This window comes from Lissotriton helveticus, chromosome 11 (assembly GCF_964261635.1).
Source record: "Lissotriton helveticus chromosome 11, aLisHel1.1, whole genome shotgun sequence".
NCBI lineage: Eukaryota > Metazoa > Chordata > Amphibia > Caudata > Salamandridae > Lissotriton > Lissotriton helveticus.
This window is the reverse complement of record NC_136072.1, coordinates 9788345-9809956: the sequence shown is the minus strand read 5'-3', so window position 1 is coordinate 9809956 and position 21612 is coordinate 9788345. Positions and strand designations below refer to the sequence as shown.

The following is a 21612-nucleotide window of genomic DNA, read 5'->3' as shown; positions in this document are numbered from 1 at the left end:
ATAGTTTCTCCCCCTTGTCAGCGGTAGAGGACAATTACAACGCCCTCTGCACTTCAATTTCCAACACTTCAAATTCTCTTGTCCCCCGGAAAAAGTGCAAACCTAAGAGCAGAGCACCAGCCCCCTGGTTTGACGACTCCTTGAGAGCCCTCAAATTACTCTGCAGACAATCGGAGCGAAAATGGCGGCAAGGCTACTCCGACATTGACAAATCGCTCTGGAAAGACAATCTTCGAGCTTATAAAACCGCTATAGTGCAAAGTAAAGCTAATTACTTTTGTGCAACTATTGCCAACGCCTCCAATAGCTCAAAAAGCATTTTCCAGATCCTCAAAAATTTAACCCATCCAGAGTGTGCTACAAGGACTCAGTCACCCACACAAGAACTCTGTGATAATCTCGCAGCTTTTTTCACAGAAAAAATTAATACCATCATTCATAATCTGCAGACTTCACCTTCGTTGGGTTGTTCCAACAGCCCGAGGGCCAGCACTGTTGGCCACGACTCGATGTTATCTGATCCCCCCCCCCATGGCTAGGCTGCGAGAATTCCCCCCTATCCCAGAAACTGAGTTTGAAAGACTGGCGCTCGGATTAACTTCGGGCTCCCCTCTTGACCCTTTGCCTCCGAAAATCTGGAAAAGCTTTGGATCTGACCTCTTCGACACTCTGCGCAGAATTTGCAACCAATCTTTGCACTGTGGGTACGTTCCCACTCCTTGGAAGCAAGCTCTTGTCACCCCGCTTCTGAAAAAGCCTTCTCTAAGCCCGGACTGTCTGTCGAATTATCGGCCCATTTCCCTCCTGCCATTTCCAGCAAAGGTCACCGAACGATGGGTCAGCTCTTGTCTTTCCACTCACTTGGAGCAGAACCACCTCCTGGATGACCTCCAATTCGGTTTTCGCCCAGCCCACGGCACCGAAACAGCGGTCTTGGTTGCCATGGAGGATCTTCGAATGCGTGCAGACAGGGGCCAGGCAGTAGCCCTGATACTGCTGGACCTGTCTGCCGCATTCGACACGGTCAACCACAAGACTTTGCTGGAGAGACTCGGAGAGGCCGGTGTGGACGGCACAGCCCTGCTGTGGCTTCATTCCTACCTGAAGGACAGGAGACAGGCGGTATCCCTTCCCCCATTTCAATCGGAATTTGCAGCCGTGCCCCAGGGGGTTCCCCAGGGGTCCTCCATCAGCCCCATTCTTTTTAACGTGTATCTCAAGCCTTTGATCACGCTTATAAAGTCCCACAGGATAAAAACCATCAATTATGCTGACGACACCCAGCTCATTCTCTCTTGGGAAGGTGAAGACTCTATTCCCTTAACATCCTTCCATGTTTGCCTACGAGAGACGGCTGGGTGGCTGCATAACAACTCCCTACAATTCAACTCTTCCAAAACCGAGGTATTGTTCTGTGCTGGAAATAGAATTCCTCGTCCGTTCCCGAGCGATTTTTGGCCTTTGGAAATACCGGATAAACCACAGCCAGTAACCTCGGTCCGTAACCTTGGGGTTATGCTCAATAACAAGCTGAGCATGGAAACTCAAGTTACAAAAACAGTGGGGACTTGTTCTGCTTTGCTGCGTTCTCTGCGCAAAATTATGCCACTCCTACCCGCACATGCCCGAGTAACGATAGTCAGGTGCACTATTCTTAGTCGCCTTGACTACTGTAACGCGATGTTACTCGAGTCTCCAACCGTGTTGCTGGATCGGCTGCAAAGAATTCAGTCGGCGGCTGCCAAACTAGCCCTCGGCTGGACCAGGAGATCCTCGGCCACAGCAGCCCTAGCCGAGCTACACTGGCTACCACTGAAGCAGCGGGTGGCATTCAAAGCCCTCTGCCTGGTCTTCAAAGCTTTGCATGGACTCGGACCTAAACCTCTGCAAGCCTTGTTCTCTTGGTATACCCCCAACAGGACCCTGCGTTCTACATCTGCCTGTCTTGTAAAAGTGCCGAACTACTATAAAGTTAGAATCGGGGGCAGATCTTTCCAAATCGCAGCGGCTAAACTCTGGAACAGTCTGCCCATTGATATTCGCCAAATTTCCCACCTCCTCCCTTTCAGGAAACGCATTAAGACTTGGCTCTTTCCTTAAACCCTCCCCCTATCCCCCCGTTACGATTTGCCTCAGTTAAGAGTTTTCTTCAGCGCCAGGAAACCTGCAAGGTGTCAGCAGCGCTTTATAAATTCTTTAAATAAATAAATAAATGTTGACGATCGCGAATGAGGAAAGATCTCACCCGGAGGTGGATTTTCCTCGCTCATGCTCACCAACTTGACTTTGACGAAAGCGAGCGAGGAAAAAACTTCTCTATGCTATGCAGGGCGGAGCTTTCAGATCTCTGCAAGCTCTACGTAACGCAGAGTTGTGAAAACTCTGCAAACTCCAGGAGCAGAGCGGAGTTCACTGCCCAGCGGTAGCCATGATGAGGGCTGTCCCAGTGCTGTGGTTGCTGTGCAATCCGGATTGGGAAGAGTTGCGTCGGAGGTGAGGAGAGCTGGTTGCAGTTTTTTTCTAATACTTTGGTCAGGAATGGAAGCAGGGTGTTTGGTGGTTAGCTATGGAGTTTGCTGGGGTCTGCCAAAGGCTTCTTTTGTAGTGCATTGACTTCTGCGTGTTTCCAGTCCTCAGAGAAGGTGGCTGTGGAAATTGAGGTGTTGAACCATATGGTGAGTATTTGGCTGGTTCTACCTTTGCTTAAGTTGAAGATTACTGGAGCTTGCTAGTTTGTCGACTTGGGCATTCATTGATAGCTTGAAGTCTACAGTAATTCCAAGGTTTCTTACTTGTTTAGATACTTTAAGCGGTGTTCCCAGATCGTCAGGCCAGGCGTCGAGTGGGTTATAATTTTTCCAATCACCATATGAGAGTATTTCCGTTTTGGAAGTATACAATTTGAGATGGCTCCATGTCACCAACTAATGAACATCTCTTAGGGAACAGAAAATTTGTGAGTTTACAATGTCTTTGGTACTTTCAAGTTTTAGGAGTATTTGTGTGTCATCTGCATAGCTATAGCATGTGAGGCAAAATTGATGTTTCACTACCAGTAATGGCTTGGTGTAGATGTTGAAAAGCGTGGGCGATCCTTGAGGGATGCCTGCTTTTGGGAAGTACAATTTGGATGTGAAAGGAGGCTATGGATGACATTAGTTCTGTTTTGGAGGTAGGATTTGTACCAGTCAAGAGCAGTCCCCTCTATGCCGGCTTCGTAGAGCCTTTGCATTAGGGTGTAAGCTGAGAGGTCCAAGATAAGTAGGGCCGCAACCCTGTTATGGTCCACTGCGTCCTTAAGATCATCCCAGATGGCGAGGAGGACAGATTCTGTGCCTCTTCCTGGATGGAATCCTGGTTGGAAGTCTGAAAGTATAGAATTATCTTCAATGAATTGTGACATTTGGGCGAATGCTGCTCTTTCTATCAGTTTGTCCAGAAAAGGTCCTTTATAATTGATCTGTAGTTGTCGGAGTTAAGCAGGTCCAGGTTTGTTTTCTTTAGTAATGGGCATTTGTATGCCTTTTTTAGGAGTTCTAGAAAGATTTCCGTAGTTGAGGAATTGTTGATGATTCTTCTTTCTGGTGTGGCAGCAGATGTAGTTAGAAGAATTTTCTTGTAGGTTTGCAGTAGACATGGGTCAGAAAGGCTGCTGGTAGGCCTGTTTGCTTTGACCAGGTCCATAAAGCTGCTGTGTGGTGTTAGTTGGAAGGACTGAAGAGGATGGGTTAGCCTACTCTTGGAGGGGCTTTTTGGAAAAGGGTTGGTGCTGGTGGCTTGTCTTTGTTTAAAATAGGAGGTCAACATATCGGCTTTGGTTGTGTAATAATTGGCCAGTTTGTCTGTGAATTCTTAAGGAATGGGATGAGCTCCTTGTAGGCATTTGGTTTACGAAATTCTATGAGAATTTTATAGAATCCCTTATTTGAACATTTAACAATTTTAGTTCTATCTGAGTATTACCTTTTCTTAGCTTTTTTGATTACTGACTTGTTTTGTATCTGTTAGGTTTCTTTAGCTGAAGTTTGTCTTGATTGGTGTTTGTTTCAAGCCAGGTGTGTTGCCGCATTCTAATTAGGCCTGGGGGGTGAATTCTCCTCAGTTCACGGAGTATGTGGAGTTTTCTGCACTCCGCGGAGTTCGTTGAATACAGAAAACTCTGTTCTGCGTAGTGCAGTGGAGTTATTCTCCACTTACGCTCAGCAATGGTAAGTTGAGGAGCATGAGCTGCTGCTTGGGTAGAATTTCTACTTGAGCAGCAGAAAGATCAGCATGAATGGCAGTTCATGCTGCACTCGGCCGCTTGCGGAACTCGGCAGAGTTTTTTTGTAACTTCGTGAAGTTCCGCGTAGTGCAACTCTGAGAACTCCTCCCAGGCCTAGTTCTAATTTGTTGTCTTATCTATTTTAGCTCTGTATTTTTCCAAGGTGCTTATTTTCTTTTTTTCTGTTGTGTTGTTCTTAGTGGTATCAGGATATCAAAAGCTTCCTGTAGCCACTCACATAGTTTTTTAAGGGAATTTATTGTGTCTAGATCTGGATTTGATGGTAGATGTGTTTCTAAGGGCCCGATTCACAAAAGTAATCTGAGACAAAATCCTAACTTTATGAATTTCGGTATTCACAAGACACATTTAGGAGTACTACAGTTAGAATTTTGTCTTATTTTAACTTTAAGTTTTGGTCTTTTTGCAATGGCTAAATTTTTGAGGAACATGTGGTTCATCAGGAGGCCGGTATTACAGAATGTCCAAAGTAGACTTTTAGATAGTGACGTAACTTTAGCCCCATCAGCCATTAGCTCAACTTGATATTCTTGGTCTAAATTAAACACAGGAATTATGCACAAACTATTGAGACCCCACCCATGGCTACCAGGTACTGTTTTTTCTTAATGGACGGGTCTAGGGAGTGATCCTGGTTCATACAGACATGTACGTCTCTTTTTATGTTTTACTGGATTTTGCACACAAGATACTAGCATTTTATCCACTTTAAAAAGGTCCCCTCTTTCTTGCACATCTAACCTGGGCTTCTATTGGAATTCTATAACGCATATTAGCAAGCCCATTATCGCCGTTTTAGCAGCAGTTTCCTGCTGTGAAGACGGCGATAATTTTAACGAGGTTCTTGCTAATATGCCCCTATATACCTCTAGGAATGCTGGCTCGAAATGGTGTTTTTGGCTTGCACTTCAATTCCACTTCAACCAGACAACATTTGCCCTTTCTGAACAATAGCAGAGGACCCCACCAATGCCTACGCATTTAAAAAGTGGCCTTTTTTTGCAGCCTTGGTTATCAACATGTCGGGATACTTTATTCTGTATAATACACTGTTATTGTATTCAATATGCACGTGTTTTGCTTCAAACCACCTTTCATTCCTAAAACTCGCCCCATCACTGCTGCCTCCTCTTCTTCCTTCCTCATTTTTACACATATTTCAAACTGCCCCGTCCTTATTTTAAATCCTGTATATTCACACACTCCAAAAGATTCATCACATTCCATCATTCCTTGTCACTGCTGACTGGTGGCATTTAAAGTTCACCCTGCTGTTCTTGTTTGTGTCTCTTTAGTGAATCTCCACCTTGACTCTTGTCTTCAGATCACACCTGGGTGCTCCCTCCCCACAGTCCACCTGCAAGCAGCCACAGGATGACAAACCCCAGGGAGGAAAGGCCCTTGAAGCTGTGACCTCTCCAACGGGGGTCACTTTAACAAACAAGAAGAACCAGAAATAAAACGGTTATAAGCGTGTGGGATCACTCCTGTGCAGGCCAGGAGCCCTTTGATCAGATTCCTTGTTGCTCCTTGTTGTATTTAAAGGTTTCTTTCCAAAGGGTCTCTCTGGACACAGCTGATTAGAGATAGTTTAGGCTTCAGCAGGATTTAGACATGGTCCGGACTGAACAACATGATAATGTGGCAGAAAACATACACATGTGTTACCAAAGCAGCAAGAACACACAAGTGCACAGGCTCACTGCACAAGCACGGGCTCACTGCACAAGCATGGGCTCACTGCACAAGCACAGGCTCACTGCACAAGCACAGGCTCACTGCACAAGCACAGGCTCACTGCACACGCACGGGCTCACTGCACAAGCATGGACGCACTGCACAAGCACGGCTCACTGCACAAGCACGGGCTCACTTAACAAGCACGGGCTCACTGCACAAGCACGGGCTCACTGCACAAGCACGGGCTCACTGCACAAGCACGGACTCACTGCACAAGCACGGGCTCACTGCACAAGCATGGGCTCACTGCACAAGCACGGGGTCACTGCACAAGCACAGGCTCACTGCACAAGCATGGGGTCACTGCACAAGCACGGGCTCACTGCGCAAGCACGGGGTCACTGCACAAGCACGGGCTCACTGCACAAGCACGGGCTCACTGCACAAGCACGGGCTCACTGCACAAGCACGGGCACACTGCACAAGCACGGGCTCACTGCACAAGCACGGGCTCACTGCACAAGCACGGGGTCACTGCACAAGCACGGGGTCACTGCACAAGCACGAGCTCACTGCGCAAGCACGGGGTCACTGCGCAAGCACGGGGTCACTGCACAAGCACAGGCTCACTGCACAAGCGTGGGCTCACTGCACAAGCGCAGGCTCACTGCACAAGCGCGGGCTCACTGCACAAGCACGGGGTCACTGCACAAGCACGGGCTCACTGCGCAAGCACGGGGTCACTGCGCAAGCACGGGGTCACTGCGCAAGCACAGGCTCACTGCACAAGCACAGGCTCACTGCACAAGCACGGGCACACTGCACAAGCACGGGCTCACTGCACAAGCACGGGCTCACTGCACAAGCGTGGGCTCACTGCACAAGCGCAGGCTCACTGCACAAGCGCGGGCTCACTGCACAAGCGCGGGCTCACTGCACAAGCACGGGCTCACTGCACAAGCGCGGGCTCACTGCACAAGCACGGGCTCACTGCACAAGCACAGGCTCACTGCACAAGCACGGGCACACTGCACAAGCACGGGCTCACTGCACAAGCACGAGCTCACTGCACAAGCGTGGGCTCACTGCACAAGCGCAGGCTCACTGCACAAGCACGGGGTCACTGCACAAGCACGGGCTCACTGCGCAAGCACGGGGTCACTGCACAAGCACGGGCTCACTGCACAAGCACGCACAGGCATTCAAATAAGGTTTCTTAGTGGCAGTGAAAGTAAAACTCACCATCTCGTTCTCCTCCCCTTCATTGAGGAGTGCCTGGCGCTCCTTCTTTGGCCTCGGTTTGCCCATCACTTTGTGCCTGCTTTAGCTGCCTGTCTTCCTGCAGCAGCTGTCTGTCTCTGCCTGCTTCAGCTGCCTGTCTCTTTCGGTCTCAGCTGCCTCACGCTTGCCTGCTTCAGCTGCCTGTCTCTGCCTACTGCAGCTGCCTGTGTCTGCCTGCAGCTGCAGCCTGTATGTGCCTGCAGAAGTTGAGTGGGAGCTCGGGAGTGCTACTGATTCTGAGGTGAGGATGAATTTATGATGTGACTGTCCCTGCCTCGTGGTGCTCCCAGACACTCCCCCTGCCCCTTGCACAGCACAGCTCAGCACAGCCCTCCCTCCCCTCCAGGGGTTGTGTCCACAGCCCTGTGTGCCTGCAGTGGTTGCGGCATGTGAGTTCTGTGGAGTTTATAGTTTGTGTAGGAATAGAATAAACTCACTGTATTGGACACTTATTTTACACCGTTGCTGTTCCAAAGAACAAAAAAAGCAAATGATAAAATCACCAGAGCAGAAATCAAACCCTAGAACTCGGATAAAAAAATATTCTATTTAAAACCAGGGTTGGACTGGGACAGAAAATAGACCCGGGCTCCAACATGAAATTGGCCCATAGTGGCAAATCAGAGAGATAAACGAGCGGCCATGTTTACTAATAAAGGCAGTTTTGAGGCTGTCAACACATACAGCCTGATTCATGTAGGTAAATTGCACTCGCAAAGGGCCAGATTCTGAGAATCTGGCCCTTTGCGAGTGCGATTTTTGCATTTGGTATTCATGATACCAAATGCAAAAATCGCTATGTAAGAATTCGCATATTTGCGTGGAATGGCATTTAAGGAATCTCTAATAGAGATTCCTCAAATGCTATTCATGACACAAAACAAAATAGCGATTTTGGACTTTTGGGGCCGCTATTTACCGACAGGTCAGACCTGTCGGTAAATAGCAAAAACTCAGAAAAATGCTTTTAAAAGCATTTTTCAAAGTTGCATGTAGCACACACACATGTCCTTTGGACATGTGTGTGCGCAACACCTGTCCAAAAGTGCATTTTAGGGGTGCTACAGGGCGTCCTTTGGACACCCCTGGCACCCTTAAAATCGCTATCTTAGTTGCGAGTAGCAAATTGCTACTCGCAAATCCCCATTCATTCCTATGGGCCTCTTGGCCCATAGGAATGAATGGGGAGTATTTGCGAGTAGCAAATTGCTACTCGCAAATAAAGAACATGTAGGAATCGCTATTTAAGTATCAATTCCTACATGAATGCCGTTTTGCGTGTCCTCAATAGCGAATCGCTATGATTCGCTATTAGGGACACGCAAAACGGCATGTACATGAATCAGGCTGATAGACCCTCATGTATGGCACTGTGCACAGGGCAGCACAGCAAGCCCCCCTGCTGTGCTGCCAAGCCCCCCTGCTGTGCTGCCAAGCCCCCCTGCTGTGCTGCCCTATGCCAGAGTGAAAGGGAAGGAGACCACCTCACTTGAACGATACAATGCATTCCTGTCCTTTCTGCCTGTGCTGGCACATTTAGAAGAGAAGTGTGGCTCAATGGTTAGAGCAGCAGACCCTGATGCAGAGGTCTGGCCAGGGACCAGGGTTCAATTCCCGCCTCGCCGGTCTTGGGCTCAATTTCCTCAGACCTGATAATTCTCGCCTCGGTGCCTAGTCTAATCATGGGTCCCACTCTGCAACTCCGGGCAATAGCTTGCTTAATCTCCACAACGGCCCCAACAGCGCTGGGATGCCTGGCTGCACCTTGGGGGTGCCCAGGAGTGGGCATTTCACAAGGAAAGGCCAGGAAGGGTTCCTTGGTGGTATTCGTACAAGCGCCGAGTTGCCTCCGGGTAGTCGTGCGCTATACAAGTGCGTAATTATCATTATTATCATTACCTTTATAGCAGCCGAGCGTCAATGTAGGCACCCTCGCAGTATGGTGCAAGGGTGTCTGCGGTGCCTGCAGGATCTGTTTTGTGAGGCAGGGACACCTTCCTGCACAAAAACAATCCAGAGCGGCGTTGTTACTTTCTATGTGTCCTGCAGAATGCAGCATCATTGAAAGAGGAATAAACAAGGAGACATAAAAAGATTTCCTGCACTCGTTCTGCCTGCTCCAGGGAGGCGGAAGGTTTTGGGGCTTCCACAGGTTCTCGTGATTAAGTAAAAATGGGGCAGCGTAAAAATCCATCGGTGTCGCACGGGAAAATCCACTGCAACACCCATGGAACGCCTCCCTGGGACAGAGTCAGGCAACGCAGCGACCTGCGCTTCTTCGTCTTGCTGCAGATCTATGCGGTCATTCAAAGCGGGCTTTTGCTGGGTCTCATGGGTATGGGTGAGAGGTTTGCACCACCGGAGCGTCAGAAAAAGTGATGGTTCGGCTTGTTTCTGGTCCAGGGAGGACCTGGCTTGGCAGTTCGGGCTGGACTTTTCCCATGAGGCACAGGGTCAAGACTGATTTGCATATGGCCATGTCTGAACTGGGGTGGCATGGTGAGCTAAATAATGAGGAATTAAACTCAGATCTCTTGACTAGGGGTGAATGTTTTGATTTGTTCTGCATAGCGTCCATCAATTGTGAGTCTTTTGCTTTCTCGCCCTGGGAGGAGGAGGACAGCCCGGGCAGGGTACAGAAGCACGGGCGTGACCAGGTAAGCCAGAAAGCCAACGGAGGTGAGTCTCTCCGGGGTGGGTGGCAGGGCAAACTCGCTACGCCACGGAGTAGGAGTTTTTAGCTAAACTTCGCATTCCCAGCAGAGCACCGAGTTTGCAAAACTCTGCATACTAATAATAACAAATGTATAATAATAATAATAATAACACATTTATAAAGCGCCTGGTTACACTAGAAACAGTGTGTCCCCACGCTGTGAAGACCGGACCAGGCTGGTCTAGCGGAGTTCTGTGCCCGGGGTTTTGAATGTTGAAATGCATAATATGCGGTGACCATAAGATGCTGAAGACTTTCATGCCTGGACTAGAAATGAGTACCTGGCATAGCTGTGGAAATGTACCATGCCATGAGTGTGATCTTCTGCCAGTCGTGGCTTTATGTCAACAACACTAAGCATGTTGGGACTTGTAGTTTCAGCGGCTCTATCACGCAGCTGTGGCTTAGAATGAGTTTCTGAAAAATCAGGACTGTTTGAAAGACAGACATGACATTGAGGTCCATTGACTGCAGATGTGTATACTTTGACTAAGGTAACAAATCAAGGGTTGTTAACAATATCGAAGCAATCACATCCCATGTGTTGTCAATAGTGGAGCTGTTGTGTGTTTCTTGAGCACAGGCCATTGCAATAATGTACAAACACACAAATAGCAAATGTTGCCACGTTGCAGTAGCTAGAAACTATTGTTCATATTTTCCCTCAGATACTTTAATCAATGTAGATTTGATTATTATGTGCTCAACTGAAGGGGATTGGAATTATAATCTCACTAGTTATGTTAATGTTAATGTTAATGTTAATAGGTATTTGTAAGCGCTCGTACGCCCGGGGGCTTTATGGCGCTGTAGGAAGGAGCTTGCGCAGGGTCACAGGAGAGGGAGCAGCTCAACAGTGCGCCTGAGTGAAAAGCCAGGTTTTCAAGGAATGTCTAAAACTGAGGATGTTGTCATTCAGTTTCAGATGGAGGGGAAGGGAGTTCCAGAAACCAGCTGCAAGAAGGTCAAAGCAGCTGCCTCCAAGACGCTTCCTCTTGTAAGATGGAACAGTCAGAAGAGATTTATGAGTGGAGCGGAGATTACGTGAGGGAGTATATCTCTTAAACATGTCTCTGATGAAAAGGGGGCCAGAGTCATGCAGAGATTTAAATACAATGCACCCTGTTTTGAACGCCACACGCTGCTCCACAGGCAGCCAGTGTAGCTGTTTCAGGCCGGATCTTACAGACTGCCTCTTAGAGAGGTATCAGGAGGAGTCTGGCGGCCTGGTTCTGAACCAGCTGAAGGCGTTTGAGCTCTCCAGCTTGAATGCCAAGGTAAAGGCTGTTGGAGAAGTCAAGTCTGGACAGAACCAGGGAGATGACTATCTGAGTGAGAGCGGCCGGGGAAAAGAAGCTAGCAATTTTCTTGATTTTCTTCAGCTGGAAGAAACTAGTTGAGACAACTGCTCCGACTTGTTTTTTGAGGGAGAGGTCTTCGCTAATGTGTATTCCCAGACTCTTGACCGAACATGACTTAGATGGGGGAGTTCCCATACAGGAAGGCCAGAAGCTGGGGTTCCAGCTGAGGGCGCTCAGTCCCGGCAAGACCAGTTCGGTCTTGCCAGGGTTGAGCTTCAGATGACTGCAGTTCATCCATTTTAAAATGTGGGACATAGTGTTTTGAAATTCAACCACAGCATCCTTGGTGTTTAAAGGGAAAATCAACTACAGATCGTCTGCATAGTTGAATATCGTTACTTTGGCCCTCCTAAGGGAGTGCAGAAGGGGGCGTAGATATATATTAAAAAGCAGGGGTGATAACGAAGAGCCCTGCGGGACTCCGCAAGTAGAGGATATGGTGGGGGCAGTGAAAGGTCCTAGTCTGACAGCCTGAGTGCGCCCCGTAATAAATTAGCGGATCCAGCTCAATGCCAGGCCCCTGAGACCTGCCTGCTCGACACGGTCGACCAAGATGTTATAGTCGACCGTGTCGAAAGCGGCTGAGAGGTCCAGCAGCACCAGAGCCTGATGTATTCCCTCATCCGCATTCCGTCTCAGGGTATTCTGCACCGAGAGGATGACCGCCTCGGTGGAATGACATGGGCGGAAACCGGCCTGATTCGGTGCAAAATACTCTGATTCTTCCAAGAATTTGGAGATGCTGTTACAGACATGAGCCTCCAAAAGTTTGGCGCAGTAAGGCAACAGGGATATGGGCCTATAGTTTTGCAGGTCCTGCGGATTAGCACCTACTTTTTTTAACAAGGGAATAAGAAGGGCTTTTTTAAAATTTTCAGGGACTTTACCCTGAGAGAGCGTGCCATTCAGTAAAGAGAGTATACCCTCAGGAATACTGGCTCCCACTTCTCTCAGGATAAAAGGGGGGCAGATGTCGTCAGGAGAACCTGATGTAACTTTGGCGAGGAGATTGAGCAGCATAATGCTGTCAACAGGGGGAAGTGAGCTCAAGGTCGCAGTGTTATGAAAATTGTCAGTCAATAAAAGCGGGGACTGAGTAGTAGGGATGCTTTGTTTGATAGCACTGATTTTATCGGAAAAAAAAGAATTTAGTGAGTTACACAGCTCCTGAGTAGGGGCTATCGGGAGAGACGTTCTGTCGCTAGCACTCAAGTTCTCTACGATGTTAAACAGCTCTTTGGATTTGTTGTGAGCATTAAGGATCTTTTTAGAGAAGTAGTTAGTTTTATGTTCCTGAAGCAGTTTTTGGTAATCCTTTCGTGTCTTGCAATAGTTAACTCTGTCTGCTTCTAAATAGTCTGTTCGCCACTTGCGCTCCATCTGACGAACTCCAAGTTTAAGACTTTTCAAAAGAGGTGAAAACCACATATGAGCGTCGTTGGGACGAGAGCGGGGAAAGTTGGTGCAAGGAGCATAGACATCGGCAGCCTGAAGTAGCCACCTGGAGAATGCTGCTTCCATTTCTTCAGTGTCCTGATCTAAAAGAGGACAAGAAGATCTTAAAGTGCCAATAAAAGCCGAAGTATCCACATTCTTCCAGATTCTAGTTTTGCCTCCTGACTGAATAGGAGGTTTCCTGTGATTTTCAACGGTCAAGGTGAATTTGATCATGAAGTGATCCGACCAAATGAAGGCAGGATGGAGTTGATGGCCAGAGGGATGTTCTGAGACCAAATTTGGTCAAGGCTGTGACCTTTTATATGAGTAGGGAGGTGGATCTGCTGAGTGAGGTTCATATCTAGAAGGACATCTTTCAGTGCAGCTGCCTGGGTACCTAACTCCGCCGAGTCCAACCAAAGATTAAGATCACCTAGCAGCACTATTTTTTTATGTGAAATTATTAAGGGGGCGAGATGTTCTGCTAAAGCAGCCGCAAAGCTGGGCATATTTTGAGGGGGGCGGTAAATGAGGATCATAAGTAGAGTGCCGCAATTGTTATCCAGTTTGATAATCAGGTTATCTGAGCATGTAAGGTTCAAAGATGGTAGAAGGGTGACTTTATGAGACTTGCGTAAGATCACGGCGACCCCCCCGCCCCTTTTGTCCGCGGGTCTATCCACATGTAGAATGTTATGTTATGATATTTAAATTTATAAAGCGCATTAATGCCATGAGGCGTCTAAGTGCTAAACAGATTAGTTGGTGCAGGTGTCAGGAAGGGGTAAAAGATGTACTAAGTCCTCAATAACCAGGTTTTTACCGCTTTCCTAAAAGCAAGGAGGCTGGGCTCTGTCTTTATACCAAGAGGAAGTAGGTTCCATATTTTGGAGGCTTTCCGCACAATGCTTTTACCTCCCCATCGTGCTTGATTGAATCTAGGCACTACTAGTAATTCTGCCTTTGCTGACCGGAGATTTCTGGCAGGGAGATACTGTTTGAAACTCTGCTTCGGGAAATCCGGACCAAGACCATGGATTGCCTTATAGGCTAGACATAGTGCCTTAAAGGTAATTCTTTGTTTGATTGGGGAGCCAGTGTAGATTTTTTAGCTCTTTGGATACTGAGCAAAATTTAGGAGCAAAATTCTGGTTGCAGTATTTTGCAGTAGCTGAGGTTTGTTAATATTGTACTTATGAGTGGTCAAAAGCAAGCTCTTGCAGTAATCTATCTTAGACATGACTAGGGAAGTAACTAACATATTTTGCAGATTATCAGGTATAAATGGCTTCCCTTTTTTATGATTCTTAGGGTATTAAACGTAGAGGACGTAAGTTTGTTCACGTGATCAGAGAAGTTCATATCAATATCAATAATGATTCCCAGGCTTCTGGCCTTTTCCACTGGGAGGGGAATGGGGCCCAAAGTTACTGGCCAAACTGACGGACCCCAAAAGTATTCTTTTTTTTTTTAATTGTATTTATTTTAGCCAACGCACAGTTATCACATTACAGCGCATACTTTCAAATAAGACAATTAATTTTCTTTACAGTACACTACTTGTCAGAATTATTTTCAACGAGATCACTATCCATCCATCTAAACATCCTACTAAGTTCATTGAGTTAATATCATCTTGAGATTCCTACAGTGGCTAGAGCCAAAAGCCTTCAATATTTCCTACACTAATCAGTCATCCCCAAACCTTCTCTCCATTTTATAATAGGTTCCCATATCCTTAACCCCAATCTCCTCTTTTTCCTGCCCTTCCGAGCATATATGTTTTTCTCCAGATTGTATGTTGACAGGAGATTAGACAGCCAAACTTGCATTGCTGGGGGATTTTTATCCAGCCAGGCCCTGGCTATGCAGAGCCTATAGACTGCCATAGCGACAAAAATAAGGTCCGCCTGAGCAATATTGCTATCCACCACTATTCCTAACAATATTTCTACCGGTGTTAGAGTAATCTGGATACCCAAAGAGTTATCTAGAAACTTCTCTATCTCTTTTATCACTGTATGCAGTTGTGGACATGTAGCAAATATATGTATTAGATCTGATTCGGTGGAGCTACATCTCGGACATGTAATACCTACACTACCCCCCCATTTTGCTATCTTTGCTGGTGTGTAGTATAGCGAATAAAGAGTTTTATACTGCTGCGACTGGAGCGGGGCTGAGCAGAGCAGTGTGCGACCTAAGTCCAATGCCTCTTGAAACCAAGTAACTTCCCCACCTAATTTATCTGCCCATTTAACACTATGCTTGTCTCTATCATCTATTTTTGCTGCTAACAAGCTTGCATAGAAGCTCCGAATTGAGCAATCCCCTCCTACTCGGATTTTCTCCAATATTTCTACCTTGGCAAACCCCACAGTCCCACCCTGCTTATTCCCGAGGAAGCTTCTTACTTGTAAAAATTTAAAGAAGTCTCTTCGGTCTAGTCCAAATTTACTCATTAGTTCTGTATATTGTACAATCCCCTCCATGCTCCTCAGATCCCCTATTTGCACAATCCCCTTTTCCGACCAGCCTGCCATTGTGGTGTCCCCAAATATCTGTGCCGGAAAGGATATATTTTTATACAATCGGGTGTACCAATTATATCGGCCCATACCAATTTTTTTCATCACAGCATTCCAAATCTTAATTGCGGCTTGGACAGTCTTAAACCTCGTTCTTTTAAAATAAACAAAATCAGTACAATTAAGAAATGAATTTTCTACCTCAGATCCCAACACTACAGAATATATCCTAGTTGAATTGTTTGTTGTTCTTTCATCCAACCCACCCCCTCCAATCAATCCTCGCATATATTGTAATGCAGATGCCCAGTAATATAGTCTGAAATCTGGCGCGCCCCACCCTCCTCTTTCTCTGGGTAATGACATAAAACGATACGCCCTGCGAGTCTTGCCGTGTGCCCAAATAAATCTGTTCAAGATGCTTTCGAGATCGCTAAACCATTTTAACTCAAAAAATAACGGTATTGTCCTATACAAATGCAAAAAGTTTGGTAATATTAACATTTTTATAACGTTGGTACATCCTACTAATGACAGGTGCAAATTATTCATTCTATTTAAATCCATTTTGACTTTTGACATTAGGGGCACAAGATTAATCTGCACCAGCGAATCTAAATCAGCTGTAATTGTGACCCCCAAATAAGTCGCTGAACTCACAACTCTTGAATCATTGCAGATGATGTGGCGACTACAGACTATCTGAGTTTTAGTGCTGTTTAGGCTATATCCAGATATCTGACCAAACCTTTGCGCTTCAGATTCTATTTCCCCTATGGCCATGCTAGGATTAGATGTCATAATAGCCACATCGTCCGCATAGGCTAGCGTCTTTACCTCGGTCCCATTCAACCTTATTGATGGGATCCTTGGATTGGCCTCTAGTTTCCTTATCAAGGGATCGAGGTAAAGAGCAAAAAGCAGTGGGGAAGACGGGCAGCCTTGTCTAGTCCCTCTCTCAATCCTAACTGCTGATGAATATCCTCTATTGACTCTGATCTTTCCTGAGGGATTATTATACAGAGTCTGCATCGCGGTAATAAAGCTACTCCCCATACCATACCACTTTAGCGTTTGCCACAGATATTCCCAGGAGACCCTATCGAACGCCTTTTCGGCATCCAGAAAGAGTGCCGCAATAGGATCTCCCAGGACGTCTGCCGCATCAAAAGTTGTAACCACCTGCCTGATGTGTTGCGTAGTACTTTTGCCTGGGATAAACCCGTGCTGCGTATGGCTTACTAGCCCCTCTATCACCTTTGCCAGCCTTCTTGCCAGAATTTTGGAGTACACCTTGGTGTCTGCGTTCATCAGTGTAATAGGACTATAAGACCCTGCGAGTGTTGCAATTTTACCTTTTTTTAAAATGACAATGATATCCGCTTCCCCCCATGAGGCGGGTATCATGACCCCCTTCTGGGCCTCCAACATGACGTTAAACATATCCATTCCTATGGCTTGATGAAATACTTTGTAAAACTCTACCGGGAGTTGATCTGGACCGGCTGCTTTACCTGATGGTAAGGTACTTAATGCAATTATAAATTCCTCCAGACTAAAGGGGGAATCCAATCTAAGTTTTTCTTCCCTAGATATAGCCGAGGGAGTAATATCGCTGAGATAATTTTCGACCTCACTTACTATTCCTGTCCTATCCTTAGTATACAATTCTTCATAAAAATGCCTAAACACTTCCCTTACTTTTACTGTTTCAATAACCATGGCCCCGTTCCCATCCATAATCTCAGCGATATCTGATGCTGCTAACCTTTGTCTAGTCCGGACTGCCAATAAGTGACCCACCTTCTCGCTTAACTCGTACACAGCTTCCCTCTTGGTTAGGTAATTCTCTGCTGCTTTCTTAGATATGCTTTCTGCAGCTTCTGCTCTAAGGGCCATTATTTTAAGCAAGTGTTCTTCGATTGGAACATTCTCCCGTAAATTCCGCGCCAGTTCCTCCTTAGTTCTTATCAACCTTTGATTAATTTCCTTAATTTTGAGCCGGGCCTTCTTCTGAGCTGAGAACACATAGCTCATTGTTTCCCCCCTTATCCCTGACTTGAAGGCATCCCATACTACCCCCGAGGGAGCCGTACCTTTATTGATGTCCCAAAAAACCCCAATCCAAGCTGTCATATATTCCCTATATGCTTCGTCCTTCAGTAGGTTTCTATCAAATGTCCACTGTGTAGTCTTCCGCTGTGCCTGCCCTAATTTAATGGTTAAAATCAATGTGCTATGATCTGAAATGATTCGAGGCTGTTTCTCCATCTGGGCCCCAGCCAGCAGGGGAGTAGAAATCAGAAAGTAATCCAACCTAACAAGTGACCTATGAGGGGCTGAGTAGTATGTGCTGCCATCTGTTGCTGGTTTTAGTTTAATCCATGGGTCGACTAGAGAATTATTTGCCACCATATCTGTCAATACCCTGTGGGTTCTTTTTTTCCTCCCTACATATATCCTCCCCGTCTGCATAAAAGAGCTACTGGGATCGTGAACGTTAAAATCCCCACAGCAAACAATGGGCTCAGGCCACAGAGCTAGCTCAGTGTCCAAGAATTGAAATATCTCCGGATCGTCTTCTGTAGATCCATACACGGAAACTATAGTGCACCTCTCCCCCTTAAACCTGATTTCTAATATCACCCATCTACCCCACTGATCCTCCTTCTTCTTTATTACCTCTACATCACTGGGTCTCCCTAATACTGCCACCCCCCTATGCTTGGTACCCTGTTTGGAATGTGCCAGAAGAGAAAAACCTAATTGCTCTAACAAATAGCTTTTATCGGCTTCAACATGCGTTTCTTGAAGGCAGACCAAATCCAATTGTAGTGTCCTAAGTAAGGCGGCAACCATTAATCTTTTGCCGGCTTCATTCAAACCACAGATGTTAATAGTAGCGATTCTACAACTCATTAAAATACATCATAGGTTTTGGCCAACCGTGCAATCTGATATTTGTCAACTATGTGCCATCTTATGTTTAGTGCGTACTGCATTATTTTAGCTCCCTGCGCGCTGAATTGTGAGTTCCTGTGCTGTTTCTTAACCCCTACGTCACCTTGTATTTTTATGTTTTCAACCCTTTTCTTACCCCCTAAACCCACCCTACCCCCCTCAGTCTCCTCCCCCCCTCCCCCCCTTTACTGGCAAATAGGTCCGTAGGACCTATGTGTAGCCGCTACAAACTAGTGGTGATCGCTCCTCTCTCCCCTCCACCCTTCCAATAGATGAAAACCTATGGACTTTATACCCCCTCTGTGCATGTCGGATTAATGTCGGATTATAGAGCCTTACACTAATAGTTCATATTTCCTCTTCAGCTTTCTTCCAAGCATTTTTACACAAATTACGCTTTCTCAACCCCCTTTCTGTGATTTAATCTCCTCCAGGAACTCTTGGGCCTTAATCTCGGACAAGAAGATATTTGTTCTGCCCTTTGTAACTACCTTTAGCCTTGAGGGGAACAGGAAGAACGCCTCGGACCCTAAAGCCTGGAAAGGTTTAATGAGCTGCCGGAGTCGCCACCTCCTCTCGACCGTTACATGGCAAAAATCGGGTCTGGCGAAGAAAGTAATTCCTTCAAAGGTTTTTTTCCTGTCAGGCCTAGCCTTGTCCATTATCTCCTCCCTGAGTAGGTAGTTCCCGACATATATCAAGATAGCCCTGGGGAGCCCCCCCTGGCCCTCACTGCCTCGGGCTTTTCTAATGGTGAAGGGGAATCTGTGTGCTCTTTGAACTTCCCTTTCCCACTCCCACTGTGATTCAGGGAAGGATCCTCTTAACAGTTTAACCACAAAGTTCATAATGTCTTGTCCCTCTGCTCCTTCCTCTACGCCCAAAATGCGAATGTTATTACGCCTCTGGAGATTTTCGAAGTCCTCCAGCTTCCATTGTAAATCATTTGTCAACTTTTCCTGCTCCACCTTAAAGTCCTGCCATGCCCCAACATCCTCCTCCAACTTCCCAGTCCTTTCCTCCACTTCAGTAACTCTTTCGGCAATGCCCTCGTATAGCTTATTAACCTTCTTAAGGGTGTTATGTACCTTTTTTGTAGCTTGTCTCGCCCTTCGACTTTCTGCCCTTGCCTCTCCTTGCATCTGTTTAAGCGTGGAGCAAATCGTGTCAAAGGGTGCCATATATTGTACCGGAACGGGGGTACTGCCAGGGTTACTCTCCTCTGCATAAGTCTGTGATGTCGCAGAATAGTCCCAAAGCAGCTTCTTCCCCACTGCTGCTGGCGAGCCTGTGCCTCCACCATGCCTCCTTCCCTTCACCTTTCTCTTTTTCTGCGTACTTTCTTTCCTCGACGTGGCAGACCCTGAGCTTGTCCCACCGTCTAGTTCTCCGTCCTCTGACATATCATCGCTTGTTTGTGTGGCATCAGTATTTTCACTGACCGAATAGAAGCATTCGCCTTCCAGAGAGGCCCCCTCTGTCTCCTCAGGGCCCAACGATTTTTTGCCGATAGTTAGAGGCGCAGCTTTCCTCACAAGATTGGGATTACTATCCCCGACGTTTACCTCTTTACCTTTATTACTCATATCAGCCTCCATTTGTATTAGTACCTCCATCATATCTGCGCTCCCGGTGGTCCCAGCTCCAAAGGGTGACCCTCTCGGATCATCTCCTAGCCCATTGTTGAAATCCTGCTCCTTGCTCAGCCCTCTGCCACTCACACAAGTATCCTGCATTACCTGGGGCATTCCTTGAAGCGCTACAGAACCGCCAGCGCGGTCTCCGGCTCCGTCCATACTGCCGCCGATGTCATTGCTACAGCCGGGATCTGAAGGCGAATCCTGTGGTTGCCTAGCAACCTCTGCCTCGGCGCTGGGAGCGTCTGCCGTTGCGTCCTCGAGGACGTTCCTGTGTGTGCTCTGCTCGGCGTCTAGCGGGGGGACCGATCTGGGGGAAAAAGCTTCCTTCAAGGTAGGCTGCCTAAGTGGCGCTTCTTTTCCTTTGCTGGATCCTTGTCTTGGGGCCATTAGAGCATCTGCTGTGGAGTGATCCGAGCCTTGTCCGGGCCGAGCTGCCCTCTCCACAGAACCTGCATCGTTGCTGTGTCGAGTTTCCATTTTCTCCAGTTTCTTCCCTTTCTGAGCCGAGGGTAAAGTTTTACGGATGGCACCGGTCCCGCGCTGCTGTAATCCCGATGGCACCGCATTTTTTTTAATAGTTGCCGGTGTTGCCGGGGTACCTCTAGCGCTCATGCCTTGCTGGTGCATTGGGGTATCTTGCGACACTTTTGTCTTCTCCTTCTCAGTGTCTCTGCCCCTCTCCGTTTTAGACACTCGAGTCAACCTCCTCGCCGGCTGCATCCGTACTTTCGCCTTCCAGCCAGCCAGTTTGAGGAAAAGAGCGTTGATTCTCGCTTTGGTTGCTGGATATACTATACGTATTTGGGCGACTCTTCTCTGCAGCCAGACAGCAAACTCCATATGGGGTAAATCGTCCTTATCCCAAAGTCATCTGGGTGCTACAGGGAGAGAGGTCAGGAGCGACTTCTCACCACAACCTCACGGCGGCCATCTTGCCCCGTCGTCTGGATGCCTTCCTAACGAGATGGTGCCCAAAAGTATTCTTGTGGTCCAAAAAGTAAGACTTCAGTCTTATCTGCATTTAGTTTAGGGCAGTTGTTGCTCACCGAATCACAGACTGCCATCATACAATCATGGAATCTACTTCCTGTGTCCATGTCATTTTTTCCTATAGAGATAACAATATGGGTATTATCAGGATAGGAGGTTAGCAAGAAACCAAAACCTCTTATCAAATCTGCCGATGGGGAGACATAAATGTTAAAAAGGGTGGGACTCAACAAGGATCCCTGCGGGTCTCCACATGAAAGGGAGAATGGGTGTGAAGTAAAGTTCTCTAACTTCACTATTTGTTCTCTGTCCTTTAAATAGGATTTTAGTAGATTCCATGTCTGATCTGTAACCCCACAAGTTTTTAATCAACTTAGCAGTAATTCATGAGTCACCATGTTGAAAGCCGCCGAGCGATCCAGCAGGATAAGGGCTACCCCTTTTCCATTATCAAAAGCCTGCCAGATCTCCTCGGTTGCCTTGAGCAAAGCTGTCTCCGTACTATACCCTTTGCGGAAACCAAACTGGGTAGTGTTGAAAAGTGTGTTGGCTCCGATAAAGGACACTAGTTGTTCATTCAGAAATGTCTCACCTATTTTGGCTGGTAGTGGGAGACGGGAAATTGGACGATAATTGCTGCGTTCTTCCAAAAGTTGGGGAAAACGCCTGTTTCACACATACGTTTATAGATTGGTGTTGGTTTGGATGCGATGACTTCTGATGATAACTAAGT

General features: G+C 47.0%; 1 protein-coding gene across 1 annotated transcript in view; it reads right to left on the bottom strand.

Annotated features, from left to right (window-relative positions):
- The window catches only part of LOC144792084 (putative cation-transporting ATPase 13A4), a 439619-nt gene extending 422294 nt beyond the window's left edge, over positions 1–17325 (bottom strand). The window contains exons 1-3 of the mRNA XM_078666936.1: positions 16347–17325; positions 12247–12861; positions 10267–10451 (exon numbers count right to left, since the gene is read on the bottom strand). Of these exons, the coding sequence (XP_078523062.1) occupies positions 10267–10451; positions 12247–12861; positions 16347–17325 (1779 nt within the window). The remainder of the gene's footprint in view (positions 1–10266; positions 10452–12246; positions 12862–16346) is intronic.
- Between the last annotated feature and the right edge of the window lie 4287 nt (positions 17326–21612).